Source organism: Sycon ciliatum, chromosome 11, assembly GCF_964019385.1.
Source record: "Sycon ciliatum chromosome 11, ocSycCili1.1, whole genome shotgun sequence".
Taxonomy (NCBI): Eukaryota; Metazoa; Porifera; class Calcarea; order Leucosolenida; family Sycettidae; genus Sycon; species Sycon ciliatum.
In genome coordinates, this window is record NC_088653.1 from 6,938,209 (window position 1) to 6,957,447 (window position 19,239).

Consider the following 19,239-nt stretch of genomic DNA (forward strand, 5'->3'; position numbering starts at 1 on the left):
AAGTTAAGGCAAAAATTAAAATTTCACCAGTTGTAGTCTTCGGGGTGCTGAGTCGAATGGTCTTGGTCCGAGAAAGCTGAGACGCTCCCTTCCTACTTGAATCCCAATCGAACTCGCGCACTTCCACCGAAACTGGGTGACTGCGCCCTACTAGATGGGGATTTGTATTCAAAATGTCACTAAAAGCGCCGTTTCGTTCTTATAAAAGCACGGATGACCGGTTTTGGTCCGAAGAGGTTGCGATGCAGCGTTCCTCCTTTATTCCCAATCGAACATGGTTGAACAAGTGGTCACATGCTCCTGGGTGCCCAAATCACCTGGTCACCACGCCAGCAGGCGACAACTTTCACACCAAGGTTCAACTCGAGTTCAACTCGAGTGACAGGACTGCACCCAAAAAAGGTCAAACAGGCTAGTAAGTTGTACCCTGCAGGCACGGTGACCAGCTGACTGGTGTACGCAGGCGCACCTGACCACTTGTTCAACCATGTTCGATTGGGAATAAAGGAGGAAAGCTGCATCGCAGCCAACACCAGTCGACTCAGCGTCCAAAAGACTACAACATATCGGCCAATCGTACTTATCATAGTTCGAAGTAGAACAAAGAGAATGGATATTAATTTTTGCCTTAACTTCCCCTTTAACTGGCTTGTATAAATTTACCTGACCACATCGCTACAATCATAACGTTTTTATGTAGCGATAGTTATGTAGCGTTAGTGCTAAAGGTGTTACGTGTCTACACAATCACAAAATCATGCGCCGGTACAATCCATAGTGCTCAAATGCCCGGAATCCGTGGAGCGTAGTACGCAAGAGGTACACAAAAGGAGTAAAATAGGGCTGTTTTGTTGTTACCCAGAGTTTCATGGCAAACACCAATCACCATCAGACAACATCTCATGATCATGATTGTAGCCGATTTTTGCCCAAAACCTGGGATTTCCCCATATTATCCACTATGAAACTCGTTATACCGCTCAAACCTTACATGATGCTCGTTTAGTTCCTTTCTAATGCTCTGATGCTCGGATAGTCGTATAATGCCGAATATAATGTAGTAGTAGTAGTAGTATTTACTATTTGACTAGGGGAGTCCCAACAGGCATGGCCTTGTTACAGGGAACCCTAGGTGAATCTTTGTGAGGTGAGCAAAAGTACCAGCAGATTGTGCCTGACGACAGTTTGGAGGAAGAGTGTTCCACCGAACTGCCGCCAGAAAAGAAACTGAGCGCAGTCCATACCCAATATGTACAGTAGGTAATACTAAGGCAGCTGTATCCTGGCCACGAGTACGAGCATTTGTGTGCGGGCCAACTGAACGCAGGAGAAACAGTGACTGAAGGAGGGGGCTAGTAATTGATGACAAGCAGCGATAGACCAAAACGTATAGTTTCAAATTAACTCGTTGCTCAAACGAATACAGATGACACCGTTGTAAAACTAATGCAGTTGGGGTCATTCTATCTAAACCAAATGCCTTCTTCATCGCAATATGGCTGACCGTCACAAGCCTGTTATATAGGGTAGTTTTCAAACAGTGCACATACGCATTACTTGCATATTCTAGAGTAGACTGTATAATTGACAAGAAGAAAGTTCTCCGAGCTGTAGCTGATAAATTGCGACGGCCATGAGCAAAACAGGCTAGTTTAGCGAAGACCACTGAACACACCTTTTCTACTTGTGGGCGGAACGTTAGATGCTCATCGATTAGTATACCGAGGTATTTCACAGTAGAGACAGGGGAAATGACAATACCTTTACAGGCCAGGTACAGGGCTGGGCTCAGTGCAGGCAGGGCAGGACGCCGTATCAACATGAACTGTGTTTTAGTGGGGTTGAGCAGAAGGCCTTTCTCATCAAGGTATTGCTCTAGCAACCGCATACTATCCTGCAAGCGTAGCATAATTGTAGCCACATCAGAGCCGAATACGTAGAACGCAATATCATCAGCGTACAGCTGCACGACACTCTGGTGAAATATATCGGGTACCCGGCGAATGTAGACGCAGAAAAGCAAAGGCCCAAGAACAGACCCCTGGGGGAACCCTCTTGTACAGGGTTTGGTGTCACCCTTCTCACCATTGACAGTAACCTGCTGGCTGCGGTTCGTGAGATTGTCGGAGAACCACTTGAGGACAGTGCCGCCTAAGCCAGTGGTGGCTAGCTCTCCCAGCAGACCTGTGTGCTGCACACGGTCATAAATATAATGCTGGCATTATCCGCTGGACCCTAGTGGTGTGAGAGCAATAGCAGCGGCAGCCTGCTGGTAAAGATTGCTTGAAGCGAAGAGCTGCAGGTTCCGCTACGGATGAACCGGAACAAAAGAATAAACAGTTTCAAATTGTCGCGCACCGAAAATTATGATAAAGGCTGTAAAGGCTAAGACTGTGAGAATCACTGGTGAACTTATCAAAACCCAATATTACTCTGAGGAATCTATTGAACAAACGGACATACTTATCATAGTTCGAAGTAGAACAAAGAGAATGGATATAAGCGTTGCTTGCATACTCAAAGGTTGACTGAACAAAGAGAGTGGATATAGGCGATGCTTGCATACTCCAAGGTTGACTAATATTATTTCTTATTATTATTATTTTTGGAAGTGAAGTGAACTTATGCAGCGAAGAGACCGTAGTTGGAGAGTTTGAAGTGAGGTACCCTGTATTGATTTCTAATCGTTCGAAAATGCACTCGAAGCTTACCAGGAAGTCTTCTACCTCATTCGGGGGCATGTGCCAGGCAATAAACCGGTCCGCATCGTGCTGCTCATGTTGCAGATTTCGCAATATGCATTGAAGTTGTATTTCTCGCCAGCCGAGCGCAGCGAGATAGGCGAGAAATGATTTCTCGCGAAACATTTTCAGCTGCAAATATGGCATCTGGTGTGTTCTTTATGTCGCTTATTTTCCTGACTTCTTCAGCAGTTTTGAGTCTCACCAGTGTCCCTGCCCTCCCACCCTTCATTTCTGTGCATATTATCATTGCTGGCTTTTTTATCACGTTTTGCCGTGATGTGCTTGCCATGCCTACATTATGCCTAATCGCCATTGGGGATATACACCCGTTTTTTTCCCTCACAACTGCGCACGTCTGCGCGAGGTCTATTTTCCAAGCTGGCTCGGTCCAGGAAAACTAATCTGACGGTCCCAAGGGGGTTCTGCATCATGGCCTATTTCTGCTATCCACTGGTGCGCCTATTCTATCTGAGACACTCTGTTCTCAGTCCTTGCTTCCATACCTCACTCCTTATCCGGTTTACATCTGGCTGCGGCCAACTACCCTTAACTTTGTGTGTTGTCGCTATTGAAGTCTTTGTCTCTGTGTGTGCCAGTATATGTGGAGCGAGAAGCGAGCAGGTGCAAGGACGGTATGACAGCTGGTCCATTTACCACGCCACCATTTAGCCCCATGCAACCGTCTGGGCTTGGCATTGTTCCGAAGAAAACCGATCGTCTTCGTGTAATTCACCATCTGTCGGCACCGGAAGGGTCCAGCGTTAATGACGGCATACCAGCGGACAAGTTCAGCTTGAAGAATACCCACGTCGACGATGCAGTTCGTGCCATCATGTCAGTGGGCCGCGGCGCCCTATTGACGAAGCTCGACATCCGCAACGCGTTCCGGCTCATTCCAGTCTCTCCTGATGACTGGCCGCTGTTGGGCATTCATTGGCAGAACCAGTACTATTTCGAGAAGGTGTTACCGTTTGGTCTGCGTTCTAGCCCGTTCATTTTCAACCAGGTTGCGGAAGCCGTTGAGTGGATTTTGCGTCACCAGTTCGCCATTCCGATCATCATGCATTATCTGGACGACTACCTCTCTGTCTTTGCACCTTCCTTGTCCCTCGCGTCCATGCAACGCTCTATTATTGAAGAAGCCTTCACATACCTCGGCGTTCCCCTGGCGTTGGAGAAGCTGTAGGGCCCTATGACGGAGTTGACATTCCTTGGCATCACGTTGAATTCCGAACGGTTCGAAGCTCGGCTACCAGATGATAAGCTAGCGGATATAAAACAACTCGTCCTCGATGCTAGCTCAACTCGCTCCATCCCCGCAGCAAAGTTCGTCTCTCATTTGGGCAAGCTCTCTTTTGCTGCGCAGGTGATTGTTTCGGGCCGCACGTTTATGCGCAGATTATGGGACACCGCTAAGAAGTTCAGCAAGGTACCTCAGCATTACCGCATTACCATGAGCAGCGACTGTCGTAAGGACCTTCTGTGGTGGCAGGAGTTCTTAGCTACTTGGAATGGCAAGTCGTTCTTCCTGTACCAAGCCGAGACTTCCAGTACCGACTTAGGTCTATACACTGATGCTAGTGGCAACCTTGGTTGGGGCGCCTATTATGCCAACGAGGGCAGGTGGATGTACAGCCGCTGGGAGCAAGACACCATGGAACTGTCCATTGAGTACAAGGAACTGTTTCCTGATCTCGTCGCGTGTGCCACGTGGGGACATATGTGGTGTCGGCTTCGCATAGCTTTCCTCTGCGACAATCAGGCTGTGGTTGACTGCTTGGCTTCGGGCACGTCAAAGTCTCCACCTGTGATGGCCCTCATCCGGAAACTGTTCTTTGTGTGTGCAAGGCACAACTTCTGTGTCGTAGCTCGTCATGTGCTTGGCAAGTCTAATGCAATTGCGGATGCCCTCTCGCGTTTAAAAATGCAGGAATTTCGGATGATCGCCCCGCGGGGCTCGACAGGACCGGACAAGCCAGTGCCCCTTCCCTCCTGGGACTAAGCAGCGAAACAGCTCGATACGCGTCCCTTGCCATTGCGCCATCTACCAGGGCAGCATACAGTTATTGAGAACAACGCTACCGGCAGTTCTGCCAGTTATGCCGATGGGACCCGTTGCCCGCGACAGACAGTATGTTATCGAGCTTTGCGACCTACTTGGCGAGATCTGTGAAGCCAGGTACAGTGGCCAATTACATCTCGGCCGTTCGTAATCTGCATCTCGAGTGTGGCATGGATGATCCTACGACAGGCGCTACCTTGCTACCGCGCGTGCTTAAGGGCATTAAGAGAGTGAATGGCACTGCTCCGTCCATGACTCGTCTTCCACTGACAAGTGATCTGATCCGGTCTGTTGTGGACCGGTTGCGGAATAACCCGACTTCTACCCCAGACGATCGCGTAATGCTGCAAGCCGCAATCCTGTTGGCGTTCCACGGCTTCCTGCGATGCGCTGAGTTTACTGTAAGCAATCACCGTTCGACCCAAGATTTGATGCTGCCGGTGATAGTGTGAAGATCGCGTACCATGGTGGTAAGCCCGCATTACAGTTTGTTGTGAAGCGGTCCAAGACGGACCCGTTTGCCAGAGGCATGATCCTATACATCGGGCCAGAAACGCCACAATATTGTCCCGTTGTTGCCATGGTCGAGTACTCGTCACACAGTAAGCCGCCGTTGTTGCAGCCCCTGTTCCGGTTTATGTCACCGCTGACTCGCCGTCGCTTCACTGCTAAACTGAGAGCCCTCCTGCAGTTGTCCGGGGTGAGTAATGTGGCTGATTATAGTGGCCACTCCTTCAGGATTGGTGCGGCGACAACGGCTGTTGCAAACGGCGTTCCTGTGTGGAAAATCCGTGCTATGGGTAGGTGGCAAAGGGACTGTGTTCTGAGGTACATTCGCACAGATCCGTCGGACCTGCTGTCTGTTTCTATGGCTCTTCACAGTGGGCCTATTTAATTGCGTGGTGTGCCCTGTATTCATGTGTGTGTTGCATGGACTCTTGGCGATGGCCTCACTGATTCTATATTTCGTGCTGAGTCAATAAACGAACCATTATTGCCTCTACCTTTCTTCTTACTTTCCACTCTGGGCGACCTCTCGCTCCCCTGCTGTTTGCACAACTGCGCTCGTGGCTTCTTCGGTGCGGGAATTGCCGGCCATTATGGGCCACGCTCATTTCCGGCTACTCAGGGCCCTCCGTCGCCGTCCCTTGGATGCAGACTCTTGTAGATACTTGGCCCCGCCAACATTCTGCTTTGGCTGTGTCTACCCGGCCGACCCTGAATCCTCTCTCGTAGATACTTGGCTCCGCCAACATTCTGCTCCTGCAGTGTCTACGTATTTCTTTCCGTAGCCTCTCACTCCGCTGGCCGGCACTCCCCCGTACCGCAGGTTGCTGTGTGTTGTAGTTAATATAGCATTATGGTGATAATGCAGATTAATGGGTGCACTCAGCTTTGTGCTACCGCTCAATCTATGCTGCTATGTTTGATAGTGCTGTTACCGCATGCGATGCGCGGGGTTAAGATGACGCTTGCTTGTAGCTCAACGTGGGTGGGTTTGGCGGCGTTATGATGACGCTTGCTTGTAGCTCAACGTGGTTGGCATGTATCGTTGCATGTCTTGCTAGAGTTTGCTCTGCTATATATTTTCGATCCGTTCTGTGCGGCGATCATTCTTGCTTGCTCGGAGTGTTTCACCCTCCCACCTCCCATTTCTCATTACTAATTTGCTTTGATAAAGTGACTAAACGGGGTGTTGGCCACGCTCATTTCCGGCTACTCAGGGCCCTCGGTCGCCGTCCCTCGGACGCAGACTCTTGTAGATACTTGGCTCCGCCAACATTCTGCTTCGGCAGTGTCTACCCGGCGGACCCTGAATCCTGTCTCGTAGATACTTGGCTCCGCCAACATTCTGTTCCGGCAGTGTCTACGTATTTCTTTCCGTAGCCTTTTACTCCGCTGGTCGGCACTCCCCCGTACCGCAAGTTGCTGTGCGTTGTAGTTAATGCCAGTATAATTATGTGGAGCGAGAAGCGAGCAGCTCACGGAAATCAGTTGCGCCGGTAGGGTGACCGTATCCATTTTCAACTTACCAGTATCACTATTGGCGTCTGACTCTGCTTTGACTGACCCAGACGTTCCTCATTCCGTCGAGGCAATGGGGTTTTTGCACCAAATTTTCATGTCGTGACTCGCAACATCATTGCATCTCCAACCAACAGACATGAACGGCATTAGAGAGGTTCTGGAGTACGATTTTTCGTGTCAAAATTCGTGGCGCTACGGAATTTTTATAAGTCGTTTTCGAGCAGTAAAATGCACCGCAGTACGGAACTTATGTGTTTGCCTGCATTGCCTAGGTTACGATAGCAAACACGTCATATCCCCACTCTTTGCATTTTAATTTGAAAATTTGTACCGAAATCAAAACTTCCCGCGGAAAATCGATGTTTCTCGTGCCCAATTTGTACACAAAAATCTTTCTGCATTCGATGACGCAAAATTTTCATACGAACCATGGTACCATGTACCATGGTTCGTATGAAAGCCAGTCCACGTGGATTCCCCGTGCCGATCGTCTGAAGTACGCGTGGAAAATATCCGTAGCGTCCATACGGAGTTTGGCAAGGAAAATCATACCCGGAACCTATCTATTAATTTGTTGTTGTTGTTGTTGTTTATTTTACTTCGCAGATTCTAACGGGCAATTTGACCAATAACAAGAAAGCGAAGGCAAAGAGTAGTAGTAGTAGTAGTAGTAGTAGTAGTAGTAGTAGTAGTAGTAGTAGTAGTAGAATTTATTATTTTACTAGGGAACTCCCAACAGGCGTTGCCTTTTTACTGGGAACCCTAGGAATGACTTGGTGCTTGTGACAAATGCAGAAAGGGGCTTAGCTTGACGACATCCAGGTGGAAGCATGTTCCATCTGTCTGCTGCCAAAAATGAAATAGCATTCAGGCCGTAACGAGACGTAGCTCTGGGTAGGTTCAGAGCAGCTGAAGCTTGACCGCGGGTAGCAGCAATTGTGCGGCACGATGCAGAGCGCGGGGTAAATATCGTGCTTAAAAGAGGACTGGTGCAACGAGATAGACACCTAAAAACAAACACAAACAGCTTCAAGTTTACACGGCGAGAGAAAGTATACAGGTTATATTTGGTGAAAATGAAATCGATAGAAGTATACTGATCATGGCCAAACACTCGCCTTAGGCACAAAGAAAGTAATAATACTAATAAAAGAAATAACCGGGGGCAGCAGAAAATGAATAATAGCTTTAAGGACTCAGATGGTGAGCCAAGGAACAAATTTACAAACAATGTTTCTTCATTTATGATTAGGAAAGGTTCTTTCTCAATAAAGATTCAAAAGTAAAGGAAACAGGGCAGCTGCATCCACATGCATCTGTGCACAACGATCATGCATTAAAATGGCGACCACAACTTTCATTGACGTGGAATGGTGGAAAAAGGAACTAGTGCAAAATAGAAACGCAGAAGAAATAGTATTAAGGAGAGCGAATCGCTAAAGTACACTAGCCTACAGCTAAAGTACACTAGCCTACAGCTAAAGTGCACTAGCCTACAGCTAAAGTACACTAGCCTACAGCTAAAGTACACTAGCCTAGTACTGGCTGTAGTTAGTGAACACGTAGTCACGAAGGCAAGTGATCAAGTGCACATATACATCATACCAATACGTCATCAGGGTCATGCATAACAAAAAAAAAACAGAAAGGAAAGTCACGCGCGAGCAAAACAAATCAAGAGCGCGAGACTAGACACGGTACGAAAACTTAACGAAGAATTTGTTTGAGAACTAAATGCAAAGACTAGAAAAATGAAGACTACCTTCGAAGCTACTTTGAAGTGGAATGGAGTCAATTCTTAGAAATGAAGATAGGGAACCAGAATTCTGCTAACCCAAGCGTGGAATCAGCCACAATGTAAGAGAGAGTAAGAGAGCACAATCATTGTCATGGTATATACAAAAACACTAATGTTAATCATCGTCATGTAATGCAAAATAGAAATTAGTTATTCCGAATTTATTTTCATGTATTTGCTACGTTCGCGACAAAGGTGCGTGGGAGATTGAGGGCCTGCTAACAAATACGAGAGCGGCTGAAGAATGCATGCACAATCCGGGATGAAGCGTCGGTAGAGATTTACCAAACCCAGAAAGCGAGGTAGAGAGCAGAGTGAGTGTCTGGAGCAGGGTAGTCCACCATGACCTTGACCTTCTCTGCCAGTGTCTCAATGCCACCGCCGGCAGTGGCTTTGACATTGTGACCCAGGAGTGTCACGGAGGGCTGCATGAAGACAAACTTGCTGATAATGACCACCAAACCATACTCTGCCAAGTGATGGAAGATGGTCTTCAGATGCTTGAGGTGTTCTGCTGTCGAGTGACTCTCTACCAGTAGAATGTAGACAGTTGACAGTTAAGCCAGGAACGAATAGAGGCCACTGCTGGGCAGGGCAGCTTCAAGATGACGCTTCACCATGTTTCATCACTGTACCAAGGACAAATAACAAGAGAGAGAGAAAGAGTGAGAGAGAGCGAGCGAGAGAGAGAGACAAAGAGAGGGAGAGAGAAAGAGAGAGAGAGAGAAAGAGAGAGAGAGAGAGAGAGAGAGAGAGAAAGAGAAAGAGAGAGAGAGAGAGAGAGAGAAGGAGAGAGGGGAAAAAGTACAGAGAGGGTAAGAGATTGACACGCAGACACACCAGCAGGCCGACAGATATGGTATTCTGCAATAAAAAGACAGGCAGAGACAGAGGGGGAGGGGGGGGGAGAAATTTTTAGAAGGAAAGACGGTTTCATCTCCAAGTTAGGTCCCCGCCCTCTATTCGAAATCTATAATATTTGCCAGTTCAGGTAATCCTTGGAAGCGGAAGGTTTTTCCCAGCCTAGGTGCGACTCACTGTGAATTGGGAACTTGTGGTCTGGCTTGAGAAAAACTTGGTTGTGGCAAATGGGATTTCGGCTTTGGCCTCTGGTAGGTGGATTTCATCTATCCTTCCCACTGTTGAGGAACTGCATCTGACCGCTGCTCATGGGTGGTGGGGTCCCGCGGAAGCGCAGGGCTGTAGCGAGAGGGGGGGGGGGGGGGGGGTAGGGGGACACTGCCCCCCCCCGCCTATTCTGTTTGCTCACCCCTCAGTGAAAAAGTGCTGCCCCTCCTCATTCTCCGATTATTTGTGTTTTTTCATGCCATTCTGGCAGGCGTTCGCTCCGTACGTTGCATTTAGCGTTGCAAGACAGTTATTTGGAAAATGGGAAATCGGTTACGGGGTAACTGTTTTCCCTGTCCCCTTCCCCCCCCCCCTCCCCTCCCCCCCTCCTCTCTACTATTTTGACCTGGCCATAACTCTGGAAGCGAAAAGGCGGTTCAGTGCTCAGACGCCAAGCTAAGGTGTAGGCAGGATCCCAGCACAGCCCGTTCATCACTTTCTCAAACAAATTTGACCACCGGTGACAACCCCCCCCCCCACCCATCACCCTATCCCTTCTCCCTGGCCCCGACCCGGACCATGCCACCAAAATACCGTATAACAATGATATGAGTCATTCTTGGTTAACTCACTGGAATGTTTTCTCAATCCTTTTCTTCTTGTCGGGATTCAGGCGTAGCGCAATCTTCTTCAACTCGGCCAGGGTGATTTCACGCGTTCCAGCTTTGTCCACGGCCCACCTGATAACGCCATGCATATTATCCGGTATGTCAGTGGTGCCAAGGTCGTTTTTCTTGATAAAGTCTTGCATGTCGTCTTTGAAATGGTTGCTGTATTCTGGGTCAATCAGTTTTGCAACGGCTCGGGCAAAGTCCTCTGGACACACAGGAGAACAAGGAGGGAAGCGAAAGAAATACAGCATTTCTCAGAGACATGTCGGTAGCCTATTCACGTTCCCAATACACTGCCCCACACCACAGCAAGTCTAAGCACAGGGACTACAAGTTACGCTATAATGTATATATTCCGATTCCAAGTCTTTATTTGGTAGAGTAAAGAGGTGATAGGAACTTAACAAGTAGGAACAACTCAAATAACAACGAACAATGTAATGTATTTAGTGAAAAAATATCTGGAAGCGGATTATACTCCGGATAATAATAATGGTGCGTATTTTGTCTTCGATTCTATACAGAAAGGCAGCAACATACTTACCACGTCTAGGGCGGCCGATGCACTTTTCCATCCATTCGCTAAAGTCTCGATAGTCAGAAATGTCTGACAAAAATTTCTCTCTGAAAGAGGACAACATGAAAAGACAACATGAAAAGGCGTCAGATGCCGCTTCTTTACGGATGGAGAGGAAAATTCCGATCCACCAATTACAGTATATGGGCAAAGGTGAAAACCCAATTTCTGCATCAATGTTGCCCTGTTTTCTACACCTCGTGTTCCCAACTCACTGTGGTGTACAGCACAGTTGAAGAAATCCTCTTCAAGTCAGGACTTGATCATGATACATATACCTGTCATTGCACCGTCATGGTCTGAGAACTCACTCAATGGGCCGGGCTGACTCATTTTGTTGGAAATGGTGCAGTACATTTCACTGAACTTTACCTAGGACTGATTCAACGGTTCTATACTTCATTGTTGAGCAATGCATGAGTAGAACTTACAGTGGTGAAGTGGGTTGGACAATACCACAGCTCCCATGAGCAGCATGACCCTCAGCATGGCCTGATACATTCAACAGGAAAGAACAGAAAACAGCATATGAAAACTATCCATGTCTCTGTGCAGAAAAATTTGATTATAGGAATGGGTATAAATTGTAAACTGATTTCATAAAAGGTAAGCATAAAACACATTCCTAACTTGTCATGTATTCACTATCCACAGACATAATTACTCTTTTTTTTGTACAGAATCTCCTGCAAACTGAAGTTCTCTTTGAGACCTGAGCAAGCTCATAGATCAAATGAGCCTCTAAATTCAAAAAGGTGGCTTATGTCATTTTTGAGCATTTTGAGTGATCTATACCCTGGCTTTGCTGTATCCCAGCAGATCACTTTGTAAAAACACCTAGGTCTAAAATTGTCATGTTTCACAGAGTTATAGGTGTTTCAAAACGTGTTATTTTTCGTTGGCTGAGCGTAGCGAATGAAACGAAAAATGTATTTTTTTGCCAGCATTTTCACCATAGTTACGCCACCAGGATTGCGTCAGCTGTTTTTTGTCAGTGTTCTCAAACTTTTCTCTTTATCGTGGTCTTTCTCTTTTCGTTGTAGTTTGCATTTTTGTTCGTCCGTGGAAGAGTTTATCCATGCCACAAACGAGAAGTAAAAACTCGCTGGCATGCGTTTCGCTTGCACCTCTGGTTCAAATCCCAGTTCCACCCAGAAAAAAGCGGACCCGGTCCGCCTCACCTGGAGCTGTCGGCACAGCCCGAAAGCGTATTCATGATGGCAACGTCGAGGAGCAAGTACCTGCTCCGGATCCTGTCATGGTGGATTCCCCGGAGGTTGCCGGCTTCCCGCCAGTTTGGTTCGCGCAGGCCTTCGGGCAGCTGTCAGAGGAGATCCAGGATGTCAAGAGAGAGACGAGGGCTGCGCGGGCTGAGCTGGGAGCCTCCAAGTCGAACCAGGTCACGTTGAAGCAAGCTGGCCTGCAAAAACAATTCGACTTAAACCCAACTGTGCTCAATGGCGTGGAGGGAGCGCTCACTCAACTGCCATCAGGTCATGACACAGCTGCATACCTAGCAAAAAGTAAGGCGACCCTGACCCTCCGCCAGAAGCACCTCAAGATTGCGGACGCTTACGATTGGAAAACAGTCGAAGTTTATCAAAACGGGGTGCTGCGTGACTGGATGGCAGATGACAAGAGGATTGCTGAGGCGGCTGCAACAGCACGGCGGATAGCATCACGTCCTGATAGCACGCGAGAGCATCAGCAGCGGAATTTTCGCACCCCCAGCCAGCAGTATATGTCACGGCCGCCTGCACAGTTCGGCAGAAGAAACACTGCTCTGCTTCGCTGGGACGATTTACAACGCCTCACGCCTCAGGATATCTCCATTTGCGGCACGCATATGTCCCTACACCTGCGACGACGCAAGAACGACCAGTTGCGCCAGGGCGATGTGGTCATGGTGAGCCGACTGGAGCAGCAGGCTACTACACCATGTCCTGTGTTGGTTATAGAGGGTTTCTTGGAGAGAGCACGGCATGTACCCACTCAACCTCTCTTTGGCAAGGTCTCCGCAGCAACCCACCAGTCATGTCTGCGGGGAAAGATGACATACACCCGGGCGCGCGAATTGATCCACACAGCTCTCGCCCGCGTAGGTGAAAACCCCACAGGGTATGGCACGCACGGTCTCCGCTCGGGGGGAGCGACGGCAGCGGCCAATGCTGGTGTGCCAGAGCGCCTTCTTCAGCGGCAAGGGGGTTGGAAGTCATCCACATGTAAGAATATGTAAGTTGAGGATTCCCTCAAAGACATGCTGTCGGTGTCTCGCGCTACACTGCACCAGTGACTATCGGGTCGGCTATACTTTCCGTCGTGAGTGAACAAAGACCACACTACTACTGTGATCTGTATCTTTCTGTTGTGTGTGGGTGTGTCTGCGGTGTACGCAGAGGCCAGCTAGCTGGCAAAAGTGTTATTTTTCGTTGGCTGAGCGTAGCGAATGAAACGAAAAATGTATTTTTGGCCAGCATTTTCACCATAGTTACGGCAGCAGGATTGCGTCAGCCGTTTTTTTGTCAGTGTTCTCAAACTTTTCTCTTCATCGTGGTCTTTCTCTTTTCTTTGTAGTTTCCCACCCCCTTTATTCTCACTTCGGGATAGATCCTGCAGGCTACGTTTTGTTCATTTATCTTATGGGGTTATTCTAACCGGTTTTTTCTCAGGGTTGTGCCTCCGCCGGGGTCCTGAAGTTTTTCCGCCAGCTTCGGGCTGGTTAATTATCCGGCGGCCCCATTCGCCACAGTGGTTCACTTTTTGCATTATGTTGGTCTGGTACATTATGTGTACAATGTATATGCGTGAGGTGGCATGCCCTTCTTCATGCTCATCTATACACTACGCTAAGCTCTCCCATCTTCCACCGTGAGAGAACAAAGACCACACTACTACTGTGATCTGTATCTTTCTGTTGTGTGTGGGTGTGTCTGCGGTGTAGGCAGAGAGGCCGGTTAGCTGGCAAAAAGTGAGTTATACATCACTTTATGTGGAAACCACACAACTTTAAAATGCATTTTCTCAGTACTGTGTGAAACTACATAAGCGTGTATGTTCGCAAGTTGTACAGTTATTGTAGTGTTGAGATACCCAATTCAACTAAACCAATACAATACCAAACAGCAAAAATAGAAAAACCCTCTTTTCCGATCTAGAGGCTCAAGTTGTGTTGCAAGATAGTGTGAAGTAGACATTTGCACACAAGTAAACTAACACTAGCATACAGGGAGCACACATGCTGTATTGAGCACATTTAATTTTACCAGCATCAGCTTGGCGAGCAGCAGTGGACTGACTGGCTTGATCAGAGTGTGACTGGCTGTTCGAAGGAACGCTCTCTGCCGAGTCTGATTGAACAGTAGAGGAAGTGAATTAAAAAAATATCCATGTCTCTGTGCAGAAATATTCGATTATAGGAATGTGTATTAAATGCTAAAGGTCAGCAAAACCCACATACCTAACCAGTCATGTGTTCATTATCCACAGAGAAAATAATTCTTTTTTTCGTATAGAATCCCATGCAAAGTGAAGTTCTCTTTGAGACCTGAGAAAGCCCATAGATCAAGTTGTGTTGCAAGATAGTGTGAAGTAGACATTTGCACACAAGTAAGTAAACTAGCAGTAGCATACAGAGAGCGCACATGGTGTATTGAGCACATTCTACTTTAAATAAGCGACGAGGAGATAATAGCTTTCCATGATGAGTGTGGCATGAAAAATGATTAGGAAATTTTGCATTTAGATTCATCATATTATTCTCTTCTTTTTGTTTCGTTATGTCCGCCTTACTGATACTATTCTTGCCTTTTTTATCGGTTGAACGCGTTCTTATCGACATCAAGTTTTTAAGTTGTGCATTCGCCTAAAAATGCATGCTGCCACAACACTCTGGTTGACCTTTCTATGAATGAAGCCACAGTTTTTACATCTGAGAATAACGAGATTGCTTCAATACTTCTACACTTAGGCATACACATATGGGATAGGTGTGCAATGAGGTTGGTGATCTGGCTACTCATGATTAGTCACACACGTTTAATCCACACACTTGTGATAAGTAGCACACCATTGACTCATGCACTCAGCATAAGTCAAGCACTTTCCAAAGAAGGGCATTAAATTTCTGGACAGGCAAGCGCAGCGAGGTAGGTAATAAAAATTGTCTCGGGCAATATTTTTCGGTTGCAAGTATGGCATCTAATGTGTTCTTTATCGTTGTTTCTTTTCCTGGCTTCCCCGATCAGGTTTGAGTCTCCTCAGGGTCCTTGCCCTCCCAACCTTCATTTCTGTGCACATCAATCTTGCTTTTTCAAATTAAATTTTGCTATGATGTGATTTGCCTGCTTTTATGATGCCATACAATCACCATTGGGGACATGCACTTGGTTTTTCCCCTCACTACTACGTGCTTCCGCGCGAGGATTTTTACCAGCGGGCGCGGTCCAGGAATTAATCTGACCATCCCACGTACTTCAATTAGAAGCGCTGTTCTGCATTGTGACCCGTCCTTGTAATCCTCGTGCATACCGTCTTCTTTCCATTTACAACATTCTGTTCTCAGTCAGTATTTCTAGACTTCTCTCGTTATCCGGTTCACATCTATCAGCGGTCAACTGTCCTTTAATAAGTGTGCTGTTCCTATTTATGAATATGTCTGTCAAACAGAGAGGTTCCAGGCTGTCCAAGAGAGTGCTCAATACCGAGAGGCAGAGCGGGTTCAGACAATAAGAGGACAAAGATAGTATTTTAACTCTGCGTTTCACGCACTAAGCGATCATCAGAAAACAGTAATCCCTACAGCTGAACAAACGAGTCACGTTGGTCATACATGAACATGTACGCAGAACTAACGTAAGTCGTTGTTACTTCACTACCGGCTGACATGTTCTTGCATGAATCGGAGAGCGACGTGTTCTTGACAGAATCTAGTTCAAGTGTGTTAGGACAGATCGTGGACAAGTACTGGTGCATGTGGCACGGGACGTGACGACCTTGAAGAGCACACTCAAGCCAATCACCTTAAAGAGCACGCTCGTGCTTTACGTGAGCCAATCATCGTCCCCGTTTCGATGAGAAGATTTGACCAATCTGTGAGCATCATTTTCGGAAGTCGGTTAATAGACAGCAATCTAAGCGATTCTGCCCTCCCATATTTTCTTTCCAGGCAGCGCTCCGGAGCTGTTGCGTGCCCTAGAAAGGTTCTACGCCAACGTCCATAAGCAGAACATTTCTGAGTACAAACGAAATTCCTTGCTTGCCGCTCGATCCGCAATCCATCGACATGCCGAGCGTACAAAACCTTGTTTGCTTGCTGGCTGATGACTTGTCACCACCTGGTCACATGCCGATTTCATTTGTACTGAGAAAAGTCCTGTTTACAGAAGTAAGCGTAGAAATGTCCTACGGCACTCGCCACCTCCAGTGCGCTGACTGAAGAGAAATCAAGTGCAGCACCGAGTACTGTCTCTTTACAGAAAGTATCGAAAAGTGGTGAATATAAGCGGTGAATATCTAGCAATATCCACTACGCCTGTAGATGGCCAATTGCATGAGGGTGAATATGGAATGAAGTATAAGCCAGTGTATGTAGAGCAAGAAGGTAGACAAGAAGGTATGTATTTTGTGTGTTTTCGGGTATGTATATAGCATACAGACAGACTAGGACAACAATGGTAACAGAACACAAATTGAAGGGCAGTTGAGTACAGATAGATGAGAACAGGATAAAGAGAGCAGTCTTATGTTAAAAGGAATACCGCACCTGTTTCTTCAGAGAGCTCCGCTTCATCCTCCTTGTACAGGTTTGCAATGCGTTCATCCGTTGACCACATGGCATGGCTGTAGATACACACACACACGCACACACACACACACACACACACACACGCACACACACACACACACACACACACACACGCACACACATACAAACCCACAAACACATTCAAAATGAACAAACATGGAACATACAAACCATTTGATGAGAAAATTCGATACTTGCACACACACATGTAGCTGCCCACATTGCTAGCCGTACTCCTGCATGCATTCCTGCTCATACTCTTGCCAAAGCCCAAACTCCTGCCCACACTCCTGTTTGCACACTTTGCCCACGCTGCCCCTGCCCACACTCCCAGCCCACACTCCATGCCCACACTTCTCTGTCCACACTCCCCCACCCACACTCCCCCTGCCCACACTCCCAGCCCATACTTCTCTGCCCACACTCTCCCCCGCCCACACTTCTCTGCCCACACTTCCCTGCCCAGACTTCTCTGCCCAGACTTCTCTGCCCACACTCCCCTGCCCACACTCCCCCCTGCCCACACTTCTCTGCCCACACTCCCCTGTCCACACTCCCCTGCCCACACTCCCCTGCCCACACTCCCCTGCCCACACTCCCCTGCCCACACTTCTCTGCCCACACTTCCCTGCCCACACTTCTCTGCCCACACTCCCCTGCCCACACTCCCCCCTGCCCACACTCTCCCCGCCCACACTTCTCTGCCCACACTCCCTGCCCACACTCCCCTGCCCAGACTTCTCTGCCCACAATCCCTGCCCACACTCCCTGCCCTCACTCCCTGCCCACACTCCCTGCCCACACTCCCCTGCCCACACTCCCTGCCCACACTCCCCTGCCCACAGTTCTCTACCCACCCTTCTCTACCCACACTCCCCATCCCACAATCCCCTGCCCACACTCCCTGCCCACACTCCCCTGCCCACACTTCTCTACCCAATCTTCTCTACCCACACTCCCCTGCTCACACTCCCTGCCCACACTCCCCTGCCCACACTCCCCTGCCCACACTCCCTGCCCACACTCCCCTGCCCACACTCCCCTGCCCACACTCCCCTGCCCACACTCCCCTGCCCACACTCCCCTGCCCACACTCCCCTACCCACACTTCTCTGCCCACACTCCCCTGCCCACACTCCCCTGCCCACACTTCTCTGCCCACAATCCCTGCCCACACTCCCTGCCCTCACTCCCTGCCCTCACTCCCTGCCCACACTCCCTGCCCACACCCCCCTGCCCACACTCCCTGCCCACACTCCCTTGGCCACACTTCTCTACCCACCCTTCTCTACCCACACTCCCCTGCCCACACTCCCTGCCCACACTCCCCTGCCCACACTTCTCTACCCAATCTTCTCTACCCACACTCCCCTGCTCACACTCCCTGCCCACACTCCCTGCCCACTCTCCCCTGCCCCCACTCCCCTGCCCACACTCCCTGCCCACACTCCCCTGCCCACACTCCCCTGCCCACACTCCCCTGCCCACACTTCTCTACCATGGTTCCGGGTTCACGGATATGTGTTTACTGGCTGACATTATGCCATCCTTGGTTAGTGCACCCACACAGTTACTGGCCACAGCGTGAGCGAGCCTAGCTTCCCCAGTTGACCCCCTTTCAGAAGAACAGTGTACACTCTGCCCACACTCCCCTGCCCACACTCCCCTGTCCCTACTCCCATGCCCACACTTCCCTGCCCGCACTCCCATGCCCACACTCCCCTGCCCATACTTCACTGCCCATACTTCTCTGCGCGCATTCCTGATCACACTCCTGCCCACACTCTCCTGCCCACCCTTCTCTGCCCACACTCCCTGCCCTCTTTTCTCTGCCCACACTTCTCTGCCCACACTCCCTGCCCACACTCCCCTGCCCAAACGTCTCTGCGCGCATTCCTGATCACATTCCTACCCACACTCCTGCCCACCCTCCTGCCAGCCTTTATGAACATGCTCATACTCCTCCCCTCACTTCTCTGCTCGCATTCTTGATCACACTCCTGCCGAACTTTCTGAAGACGCTCAAACTCCTCCCCTCACTTCTCTGCTTGCATTCTTGATCACACTCCTGCCCACACGCCTGCCAGCACTCCTTCCCACACTCCCTCCCACGCTGCTCAGTCCTGCCCCCCACTCCTCACTACTGCCTACACTACTTACTGTCTGCACTACTGCCTACACTACTGCCTACACTACTGCCTACACTACTGCCTACACTACTGCCTACACTACTGCCTACACTACTGCCTACACTACTGCCTACACTTCTGCCTGCACTACTGCCTGCACTACTGCCTACACTTCTGCACGCAGTTCTCTTTACACACTTTACCCAGGCGCGTAGCACGGTGGTCCGGCCAGGGGGGGGGGGGGTGATCTCCCCCCGGACATTTTTTGAAATTAGGGTGCAAAATCCTGCATTCTGGGCACTTTTGGCATTGTTTTACTATTTCCAAGAAAACAACTATGGACAGCATTCAAAGCCTGT

General features: G+C 48.8%; 3 protein-coding genes across 3 annotated transcripts in view; 2 read left to right on the forward strand and 1 right to left on the reverse strand.

Annotated features, from left to right (window-relative positions):
- Nucleotides 1-3,378: 3,378 nt before the first annotated feature.
- On the forward strand, nt 3,379-3,930 carry LOC135827039 (uncharacterized). Its single transcript, XM_065339561.1, has one exon. The coding sequence runs from the start codon at nt 3,379-3,381 to the stop codon at nt 3,928-3,930; it is 552 nt and encodes a 183-aa protein (XP_065195633.1).
- Nucleotides 3,931-3,936: 6 nt separating this feature from the next.
- Nucleotides 3,937-4,746, forward strand: LOC135827040 (uncharacterized). Its single transcript, XM_065339562.1, has one exon. It carries the CDS (start codon nt 3,937-3,939, stop codon nt 4,744-4,746), a length of 810 nt encoding a protein of 269 aa, XP_065195634.1.
- Nucleotides 4,747-8,429: 3,683 nt separating this feature from the next.
- LOC135827727 (uncharacterized) overlaps nt 8,430-19,239 on the reverse strand; it is a 118,526-nt gene continuing 107,716 nt past the window's right edge. The window contains exons 14-19 of the mRNA XM_065340176.1: nt 16,710-16,786; nt 14,212-14,295; nt 11,380-11,440; nt 10,916-10,995; nt 10,333-10,576; nt 8,430-9,261 (exon numbers count right to left, since the gene is read on the reverse strand). Of these exons, the coding sequence (XP_065196248.1) occupies nt 9,246-9,261; nt 10,333-10,576; nt 10,916-10,995; nt 11,380-11,440; nt 14,212-14,295; nt 16,710-16,786 (562 nt within the window). The 3' untranslated portion in view covers nt 8,430-9,245. The remainder of the gene's footprint in view (nt 9,262-10,332; nt 10,577-10,915; nt 10,996-11,379; nt 11,441-14,211; nt 14,296-16,709; nt 16,787-19,239) is intronic.